The sequence below is a fragment of the Triticum urartu genome, chromosome 1A (genome assembly GCF_056163025.1).
Source record: "Triticum urartu cultivar PI428250 chromosome 1A, HENAU_Tu73, whole genome shotgun sequence".
NCBI classification, from domain to species: Eukaryota; Viridiplantae; Streptophyta; class Magnoliopsida; order Poales; family Poaceae; genus Triticum; species Triticum urartu.
This window is the reverse complement of record NC_141873.1, coordinates 56,592,694-56,603,347: the sequence shown is the minus strand read 5'-3', so window position 1 is coordinate 56,603,347 and position 10,654 is coordinate 56,592,694. Positions and strand designations below refer to the sequence as shown.

The following is a 10,654-nucleotide window of genomic DNA, read 5'->3' as shown; positions in this document are numbered from 1 at the left end:
TCCAGATGAACCGGGACCAATGGCCCACGTGGCCCGGCCGGCCCCCTGGGCTCACGAACAGGGTTCCAATGCCCCCATTGGTCCCGGTTCTGGACTGAACGGGGACTAATGGGCTGACCCGGCCTGGACCAAAGCCCTATTTCCTACTAGTGTTGGATCCCACAGGTTCCACGATGATCTCATCGGATGAACCATGATGTCGGGGATTCAATCAATCCCGTATACAGTTGCCTTTGTCCATCGGTATGTTACTTGCTCGAGATTCGGTCGTCGGTATCCCCATACCTCGTTCAATCTCGTTACCGGCAAGTCTCTTTACTCGTTCCATAACGCATGATCCCGTGGCTAACTCCTTATCACATTGAGCTCATTATGATGATGCATTACCGAGTGGGCCCAGAGATACCTCTCCGTCATACGGAGTGACAAATCCCAGTCTCGATTCGTGCCAACCCAACAGACACTTTCGGAGATGCCCGTAGTGCACCTTTATAGCCACCCAGTTACGTTGTGACGTTTGATACACCCAAAGCATTCCTACAGCATCCGGGAGTTGCACAATCTTATGGTCTAAGGAAATGATACTTGACATTAGAAAAGCTCTAGCAAACGAACTACGCGATCTTGTGCTATGCTTAGGATTAGGTCTAGTCCATCACATCATTCTCCTAATGATGTGATCCTGTTATCAACGACATCCAATGTCCATGATCAGGAAACTGCAACCATCTATTGATCAACGAGCTAGTCAACTAGAGGCACACTAGGGACATGTTGTGGTCTATGTGTTCACACATGTACCACGGTTTCCGGTTAATACAATTATAGCATGAACAATAGACAATTATCATGAACAAGAAAATATAATAATAACCATTTTATTACTGCCTCTAGGGCATATTTCCTACACTTGTCGATGTTGTTGTCTCTGGCAGCTCCATCGCGGTCAGCCCCCCCCCCCCTCCCACCCACCCAAATCTGGATCAAATCGATCAGAAACACCAAAAACAGAGGGAAACAGAGGCGATGTGGTGAGATCTAGCTCGACACCGAGGGGAACGGGACAGGGTTCCGGATTCACTCACCACAGCCGCCGCCGTCGCCGAGAATGAAAGCTCCGCGCTGCTATCATGTCCAGGGGTACTCCATCTCCGGCGCCGTCGCCAGCTCACCGTCGAGAACGAAGAGGAGGGGTGGTGGGAGCAACGGCTTCGGACGGGTGTGCACGTTCAGACAGGCACGGGGACCATTTCACCTGATGCACTTCCAAGTGAGGCCCGCAACTAGATGCACTGCCAAGTGGGACCCACATGTCTTAAACATAACCTCACTCCCGTTGACGACCAGTTTAATCGCCCGAGTAGGCCTTGGCTATTTGAGCTTCTGAAACGTAGCACTACAGCTACTTTCGTCAACTACGTCGCACTCCTTCCATTGCACCTCAAATATGTCGCGCATGAGCTATTGACCCTTTTTTTACGATGTGGTCGCATTGATTCATGTCGATTTTGTGCTAATGTAGGTCAAATTTGCCTCATCATTGATTTTTCCGTAAGCTTTTCAACATTTGCAGATCATGAAAATATTATAGTAATAGATTTTAATTATCACTTTCTCTTCATGTGTTATCATTCATTGTGATTACAGAACACGGTGACACGAGTGGGAAATAGAGCATGTGGACCAGTGTGCGCGCGCGTGTATGTGTGTGTGTGTGGGGGGGGGGGGGGGGTGGTGGTGTTCTTGCGGGTTAGAGTAGTACATGTTGTTTTTCTCCTGTTGCAACGCACGGACATGTTTGCTAGTCCAATAAGATTGAAAATGAGAAACTAGTTAGTCGATTCTAGTCCATCACCACTGAGCTGCACGAATCTTGAGGAATAAATGAACGGAGAGGGATTTGACTGACACTAAATGAAAAAACAGATAACTGACAAATAGCAAAATTGTGATCTTCTTTATTTGATGAGATACGTACTACCATGAAGAAAAAAACTAAAATACTTTAGTGTTTCAACACTACGGTTTTTGCAATACTTTTGCTACCAATTGAACCTAAGCTTCACGTGGGAAGACCCAAGCAGGGAACCGGTGCATCCAGACCAGCGACCCAGGAACCGCCGCATGTTCCGACAGCAATGGCCGCCTGATCGTCCCCTCTCTCATGTTGTACACGCCGGAATCGCCGAGTGGATCTCCTCGCTTCCACGGGTCTATCTGATGCGTGAAGTAGATGCAGTCTTCTTGAGCTCCGTGTCCTGCAGCAGGTGCAGCCTCGGAGCATGGCGAGGACACGAAAAGCGCCTGGCCGTCCAGGTGCTGGACCTTCTTCCACCGGCCGTGGATCTCCCACGGGCGGTAGCTGTTGTCCACCTCGAAGACCTCAAACCGGCGAGTCCGTTCAATGTCGAATCCATCGTTGTCATGGTATTCGGTCATGGAGAAGTAGCTCATGCTCAACAAAGGTTTGCGAGCCCACCGCCTGACCATGAGCAGCTTGCCATTACATTCGACTAGATACCGCCCCGCAACGACGTGACCGTACGGCCATGGATCCTTTTGCAGATGAGGCTCGTCGGTCATCGCGATGAACTCGGGCCTCACTCCGGATATGATCTCAAAGCCAGGCGACGATGCCGGTAGCTCGTCTAGGCGGCCATTGTTGAGGTTGAGGGCGCGGAGCGTCTCGTCGACACTGGACAGGGCGTAGATCCTCCCTGCGAAAAACTTGATGTCGGCGATGCAGAATTCGAAGTACTCGTGCAGCGCTAGGCACCTGTTGGTCTCCCCGGCCGGTCGACAGGTGGAGAGGATGACTGTGGAGTAGTCGATCATGACGGCGACGAGGCGATATTCCAGCTCTGCCGAGGACGCCGAGGACACCACGACCTTGGTGATGGGCTGCAGGTCCTCGTCGCGGGCATTCACGTCGCGAGCACGTAGCAGAGCAGCTAGCTCGGGGAGAGGTGTCACGGGAGCGCCGGAGAAGGCGTCCATCAGGGAGCATCGGCCATCGTCGTGCACGAGGAAGAAGACGTTCTCGCCGGCGCTGTAGGAGACGGCGTCGTCGGGGATGCGCACGAGGTGCGCGGCGTTGTTGGCGACGTCAAGGAGGGTGCCGTCCCGGAAGGCCAGCCAGGGGAGATGAAGGTGGGACGGGGGCAGCGCGGTGGCGCTCAAGCGCCACGGGCGGCAAACGGCGCGGAGGCGGACGCGATCGGCGAGGGACGGGAGACGTTGGAGGACGGTGCCAAGGAGCTCCGGCGGCAGGTCCGGCCATGCAGACACGCGCAGACGTTTGGAATCCGGCATCACGTACTTGCGAGAAATCTGATCTGATGCTCGACGCGGCGGCGGCGGCAACGCACAAGTTGCATCCATGGAGCATGATATGCAGGTTTACCCAAATCGTACGGATACAGGAATCCAGTTTAAAATCTGGCAGCGCGAATATTGGAGCAGCGGCCAAGCGCCTACGTACAGCCGTGGGATTCAGCGATCTTTTTGCAGCACCGCGACGTACGTCTATATCTTTACCTACTAATAAACCGGCGATTGCAAAGAAGTCCCCCTGTTTCTGTGAAATTTACCCGCGATCCTTTTTAAAGTGAAAAAACGTTTCGAGACCAGATCTGGCCCGCCCAGGCCCGAGCGCCGCCGCCGCCGCCCGCAGAGCGCCGACCCCGAGCTCCTCCTCCCCGGCCTCCCTCGCGCGTCGTCCGGCGACCGGCGCCGCTGCCGGCGACCACCCAGGTCATGCCGCCGCTCCCCTGCCTTCTCTCTCTCTCTCTCTCTCTCTCTCTCTCTAATCTCCTGTCTCTCCTTCTCTCCAGGAGCTCAGCACCAGCGCCACAGATGCCCAGTCCTCGAGCTCACCTTGGAGGTTCGAATGCCGCCACGGGACCTCCACCGGCCAGATCCGGCGCCTCCCTCCCGTATCCGCGCGCCCTCCACCTCCTCTACCCGATCTGGCGACGCCAAACCCGCCATGACCTCCACCATGGCGCCCGTCGTGATCCTGTGATCCTCTCCGTCGTCGCACGAGGACTTGGACGCCTGGCTCGCTGACAAACTCCCCCAAATCCTACAGGAGGTTCAGGTACTACATCTACCTGATTAATTTCTGAATTCCACTTCTTTTTTGTGCCTGTATGTGCAATTGAGGGAGACTCTTCTTGATGATCTTGTGTGACAAATCTTACACGGTCAGTTTGAATGTGTGATACGTTGTGTGATCCAGCGATAAAATTCAGTTCGTGCTGCTATGTATCAGTCAAGAGAATGGTACAGAAAAGAGAGAATGAGGACAATAGAAAGTGAGTGAGAGAGTGTGAGTGATTAATGAAGGGGTATAGGCTTTGTACTACTACATACAGTACATTGTACAAAGAAGGAAGTGGGTAGTGTGCTATCTTTGTTGTGAAAAGGGAAGATTTCTTTCCTGAATCATGTACTGGTGGATTGATGATCTAGCGATCATATGAGTGATTAATGAAGGATAACATGCATATTCAGTTCACCTCTCAATTTTTATGGCGCCAAGCTTGATCTTTATCCATCTAACTGACTGAAAGTATCTTCTAATCACTATTGAACGCATATGTTAGTTAGTTTGACTGTATACACCACACAAAGAGCAAAAAATGAATTCTAGGGGGATCTGCGTCCGGTGGCTGCGGACGAGCGGCGCTGGGTAAAATTGGAGTGGAGGTCTGTAACTAACCTCACCTTAATTAGGGGCTCCAGATGCATCATCGGCATACTTAATTTCTTCAGACATCTCACCTTTTCAAGATCTCTTAGTCAGTTCCCGTCCATAGGAAGAGCTGGTAAATGCTCCTTTATCTGCTCACAGTTTCCCTTTTCTTGAGTTGCAATATTAATGTTTGGTTTCAACGCTTGAGCCCAAAGTCCTGTGCAGTGTGTCTTCAAACTTGGTGCGTGATGTTTGTGCAATTTTGGTTGTTCTTTTGTACAGATTTTAATATGATGTTCTGCACATTGACGTGTGTATAACTGTGTTCTTGTGCAGCCAGAGTGTTCATGGGAGCCTTTGGCGGGCTGATTGGCCTCCCCAGCCCATGTCCATGAGTTGACTCCATCAGCCTCTGCCCCGATCACCAGCCTGGACCAGGAGCATCTTCTACGTTGCAAGCAAAGATGATGAAACACCTGGACCATCTTGCACGCGGTAAGAAAATGATTTATTCATCAATCAATGGTGGGTAGCAAGTAGCTCGAAGTAGACAACAACTTTGGACACTTTTGCCTGTTTCCACTGCCTATTAATGTATCAGGATGTGTGGCTTAACTTACATAGACTAACTGTGCTCATGAAATAGTTGGGTTTATGTTGCATCGTTGCTGTTCAACCTTCTCTAGAACCTTAAACAATATGCTATTTTAATCTTGTTGTTCAAGTAACATGTTAAACTTACACGGAAGCCAATTCAAATGGTTTTAGTATAGCTGTACAACCAGCTGCTAGAAAAGGAAATTACCTTCCATGTAGCCATCGGGTTCAGGAAAGGAGTCGAATTTGCCAACTATTCTCTTCCTATCGCCATCTTCTCTGTTTTGCTGAAGGGTTAACTCTCAACACCCCTGCATGAGCCCCAAGGCACCACATGATTCCTATGATACACCGACATTCGGCCGGTCCTACATTGATGAACTAATCTTCGTATGATATGTGACATTGGGCAATTTTCTTTATAGCCCGCGGTAGCAGGCAGTGTACTTAATCTAGCTTCAGTTATAGAAAAATATGACAATGTAATTTTGATCCAGATCTTGACTCCAATCTCAGGACAGGAAAAATGCAATTTCTTTTATATGCAGCTTGCAGTCTTTGCGACGCGGTGGCATAGAAATCAAGGTCCTATGCATACTAAATGTGCAGCTTGGCATGGCTCTTGGCACACACACAGTCCATCAGATGAACAGAGCACTCTTGGAGTACTCCTGTATTTCCTACAACAGTATTACTTACATTTAGTTTGGTGCCGTCGTGGAAATTCAGATGGGTGTTCCACAGCGTGTTCAGAATAATACTTTGCAAGGGACAGCAGCTCGACGTCGAGCAGCAGCAGCAGGTTCTGCAGCTTCGACGACCCCGATGAGTCCGCGGTCGTGCTCAACTCCTGCCAGGAGGGTGTGGAGGAGTTTCCCCTTGAACTCCATGACCTGATTCTAAGGTTCGTAATTTAGCCTATTTTTGGTTGTTGATTACTCCTTTGTTTCTTTGTACATGTTCTGATTAATGGTGCTTTGGAACTCTTGTGGTCCGTAGGTCATTGTTCTACTGGCACTCACTTCACCTGAACAGCTGGACGAGATGATAGTGGATATACTCAGTGCAGTATATTGCTATAAGGTTGCGTATTAGCTTCAAGTGATTTTACTCTTATTGGTATCTTGACAAAGCTTGAAGTATATGTTGGTGTCTTGATAGATACAAGCCTCCCTCTTCTGCCCTTCTTTTCTCCATCCTCTTCAGGTCGCTAGCACATGTGAATGGTTCTCGTCAAGAGCATGCTTGTGACATCATTACTATATGTGATGTAGGGCAAAATGATGTTGTCAGAAGGTAAAAACACATTTAATAATTTGCTATTTTTTTCCTTGCCCGTTGCCGCCGTCATATACACTGCATCTCCCACTGTAACGGGCAGCCAAATTTGTATTCTTCAAAGTTTTAATCATCTCTATTGCAGCTAAGTGTTCAAGTGCATCTCTAGCCAAGTTCCCTTTGCTATTGTGTTGTATTTTGAGGAAAGGTGGCCGAGCAGCTCGTGGCATCCGTGTCGCGCCTGCTCTGCTGCTGCCTTGACCCGCCGCCGACGTCGCCGGTTGAGCCGCAAGGGTGCAAGATCATTGTGGGGCCCATTGCATGGGCGTTGAGTATGCTTGATTGCCATGTCGTAGGCGAAGGTGCTAGAGCTTGGTGGCGTGTTTGTGATGTTTTTTTCTCCCGTTGCAACGCATCGATTGATTTATTCATGCATCTGTCGATTTACTCTAAATTTTTTTCAGTCGTCAAACATTAACTGGATTGGTTCGTGGATATGTAGTGTGACAAGTCGTGTGAGATGAAGATAGTGAACCATCTCAATGTGAAGCCAAGTATGTGGTGGATTTGCCATGGAAGATGGAAAACTGGTAAGGGTAAAAGTTTGAGCTGTCAAATTTTGTGTGATCGAGGTCTTGGACGGTCAAACCTAAAACTTTCAGTGAAGATTCAGATTACATATGGATTCCTTTTTGTTGCCTACAATGCTATAATCACACTAACTATGCGCATGGTGTGTACCAGAGATGATTCAAAAATTGCTTGCAGATGGATGTCAAGGAGGCCGAAGCCCGTTGTGCCAAAACTAACACATTAGAATCTTTCAATTTGCTGCTACCATATTTCAAAGTAAGAACACGATGATGCAAAGGAATCTTATTGTGTAGCCATATGTAATCTCAATTTGTTGCTATGTATAAACTATGATAGGAGTAGGCCCATATAGATGTGTATCCATTTTTGCCTTCTACTGATCTATGACAAAGGGGGTGTGCTGGACTAAGTGGCCGTTACTATTGAAGCAAAGGAGTGGAACTCGCAAATTTTCAATGAATGGAGGTCATCTTTCATATGGATTTTATTATTAAATACTTGCAGATGTGTGTCACTTCCTTAGATCATGTTTGATTCTTAAATTTTTAGATGTTTCATGTAACCATCAATTATGCTACTGGCAGTCCATGTACATTCTTTTTACCTGCTCTAAAAAATTATCTCGGTTTATAAGCATCATTTTAACGTACAAGTAAGATTATGAGTTGATCCGTGCTGAAAACAATTCAGTTGAGGTAACAAACATGTTAACAAGGGTGCAGGTTTTTCTATACATAATTTCAGAAGTACTCCCTTCATTCCTAAATATATGATGTTTTGGTAGTTTAATTTGAACCACCAGAACGTAAGGTAACAGAGGGAGTACTATTAACTTTTTTGGCTAATTTCCCGAACTAAATCGCTAAAGCTTTTTGAACCATTTATTTTTGAGCTACGGAGGAGAGCAAATATTATTCATGGTATATTGTAATTAAGAAAGAAGAGTGATTTAATGGTAAAAAAATACATGATAAGTATTGCACCAATAAAATATCTATGCCACCAGCCTAATTCTCGCACCTTGTATTCTCCCGTTGCAACGCACGGACTTTTTTGCTAGTAGGTCCCTAATTTGAGGGACTCGCTAGGTGTCACATAACTGAAAAAACAATTTGATTCAGTCATCTCTAGTCATGTTCATCTTCATCCACAACCACCCCACCAACTATCAAACCAACTCGTGGTTGGATGTTTAGAGGGACCGTGGTATCCCAGTCCATCAGGGTTTAAGTCTTGATGCTCGCATTTATTTCTGAATTTATTTCAAGATTTTCGACGATGCGCATTTAGTGAGGTAAGATGTGTGTGTGCGTTCATAGGGGTGAGTGTATGTGCATGTATATGAACGCTTCTTAAAAAAACTACATGCCAAACTGCCACCATCGCCGGTGTCAGTACCGCACCAGCCCCGCTGCCCCACCCTCCCCTCAACCATCGCCTACCTCTTCCGATCATCCCTCTAACCCTGGTGATGAACATATATTTCAGTGAACTTGCATCCCTCCCCTACACATCCCTAAGATAGATATTGTAGTTACCTGCCACCCTAAGATAGATACTGGGGTCACCTGTCATCAGTGGCGGAGGCAGGAATAATTTTTAGGTGTGGCGAAGTTTTTAAAGAAGAAAATCATGTATACTACAACGATGCAGGAGCTCACTAGAATACTTTATATTCAAGAAACACAACCGAAATCCAAAAGTAAATACTGACACTCAAAATACCTCGCTAGATGAAGATTATATAGATTACATGTCACCAGTTTATTATATTTATTAACTAAACACACATAATGATGTGTACAAACAGAAATCATAGATAAATCATGAATTTGTAATTAGTACAATATAACATAAAAACACATTACAAGTGAAGATAGTTAAAAAGTATACATACGTATAGTAAAGGAGAGCAGCGATATGGCTCGTACTTGCATATAGTATCATTATCTGAACCATTGGATGGGCCTGGCTGGTAGGTGTGGTACCATTAATAAGGTAGGTGACGATATGTGGAAAAGCATGTATTCAAACGAGTGTCATACAACGACGTACAGAGATTCGTATATCTGAGTACTCGGCCCACCTGCATATTACAGATGTGACGGAGTGGGTCCAACGGTCCTTCTTTGATGCTGAAGTTGGACCATGGTCCAGAAGTTTTTTTTCCCACTGGACTTGTCTCAGAAAACAAAAGGGCGGTGTTGCTTGGTTTTTTTTTGGCCGCATCTCTTTTGGTATAAGGAGCGTGGGTGGGTAGACTGGGACAGGAGAACGTATCCTATGCACCGGGTCGATTGGTGCAACGGATGCACCAGTTACACTTGAGCTGTTGGATACATAATGGATGGACGGGAGTAGGCTGAAACATGGGATTGGTGGAATATTTGCAGAAAGGACCTCATACCATGTTAACAACAACCCGCACTCCACTCTTTTCTCTCCTATCATTAATTCAATGTTGTTTATTTCTTCTCCAAACATAAATATCGTGATATATGTTGAACCGTACATTAGAATTTGATTTTTCTATGACCACAATTTTTGTTTTGACAAGCTGTTTCAAACAAGATCAATGTTGACTCTTTTTTTTTTGCAATTTTCAAATGTAACCGTAACATTTATATGTTTGTACTCAAACATAGATTTACTTTATATGTTTTCAAACTCTGCCTCTCCCTCCACACGTCTATCCCACGTGCACATGCTTAAATTAAATTTTGGAGCAAAGTTTCAAAAGTTAAAATAATAATAATTAAAAAACATATTTGATATTGATCTTGTTTCAAAGATCTCATCGAGACAAAAGTTGACAGTGAAAACAGATTCAAAATTGAACATTCGGGTCAAAATATATAACCATATTTTTGTTTGGGAAAAACAATAAACACATAAATTAATTGATGGTTGAATGCGATGTGGAGTGCGGGTCAAATGTAATTTATCATAAGGTTGCTTCTACAAATATGTATAGTCCAACATAGAGCAAAATCTGCCCCGTTACATTTAGATCTAATGGCCCAAAAGCTATTGGTGCAACCGGTGCACAGATTTGGCTAGTGCACAGGATACGTTCTCGACAGGACAGACGTATGTGCTGTTTAGGTTCGGTGCCCGGCGACGAAAGAAGGGAAAAGGAAGAGAAGGGAGAGACCAAAAGCAATTCTTATGTTGTTGTAGGACCTGGATGGCTGACTCATGTGGGACGCATCGATGAAAACTGCAGTTGATTTTGTCCCATGGCTAGTTCAACTAGCCTAGTTGTTCTGTCAGGTTAGAAAACAGGTAGCCAGAATCCTTGTGCTTTAATTTTTTTAAAGGAGAAGGACCTTGGGTCTCTTGGCGATGCATACGATCACTTTATTAATTATTTTCACAAAATCTTATAAAGTTATACAACAGTAAGACTAAAACTACCATCTAAGCGACAACTATCGCTACTCCTATCTAATTGATGAAGGGGCGCTGATAGTCTGTGCCTAATACCAA

General features: G+C 46.0%; 1 protein-coding gene and 1 long non-coding RNA gene across 13 annotated transcripts; one reads left to right on the top strand and one right to left on the bottom strand.

Annotated features, from left to right (window-relative positions):
• Positions 1-2,055: 2,055 nt before the first annotated feature.
• LOC147989981 (F-box protein At2g26160-like) lies at positions 2,056-3,381 on the bottom strand. Its single transcript, XM_087536771.1, has one exon. The coding sequence runs from the start codon at positions 3,379-3,381 to the stop codon at positions 2,056-2,058; it is 1,326 nt and encodes a 441-aa protein (XP_087392897.1).
• A 230-nt stretch (positions 3,382-3,611) lies between these two features.
• LOC125546274 (uncharacterized) lies at positions 3,612-7,660 on the top strand. Of its 12 annotated transcripts, none has more exons than XR_007300545.2 (6): positions 3,620-4,099; positions 5,033-5,191; positions 5,842-6,197; positions 6,293-6,933; positions 7,074-7,161; positions 7,316-7,660. It is a non-coding gene; the product is annotated as an uncharacterized LOC125546274 (long non-coding RNA). The 12 variants fall into 12 exon arrangements; XR_015618450.1 differs by having other exon boundaries at positions 3,626-4,099; positions 6,293-6,589; XR_007300520.2 differs by having other exon boundaries at positions 3,612-3,753; positions 3,834-4,099; positions 6,293-7,660.
• The last annotated feature ends 2,994 nt before the right edge of the window (positions 7,661-10,654 follow it).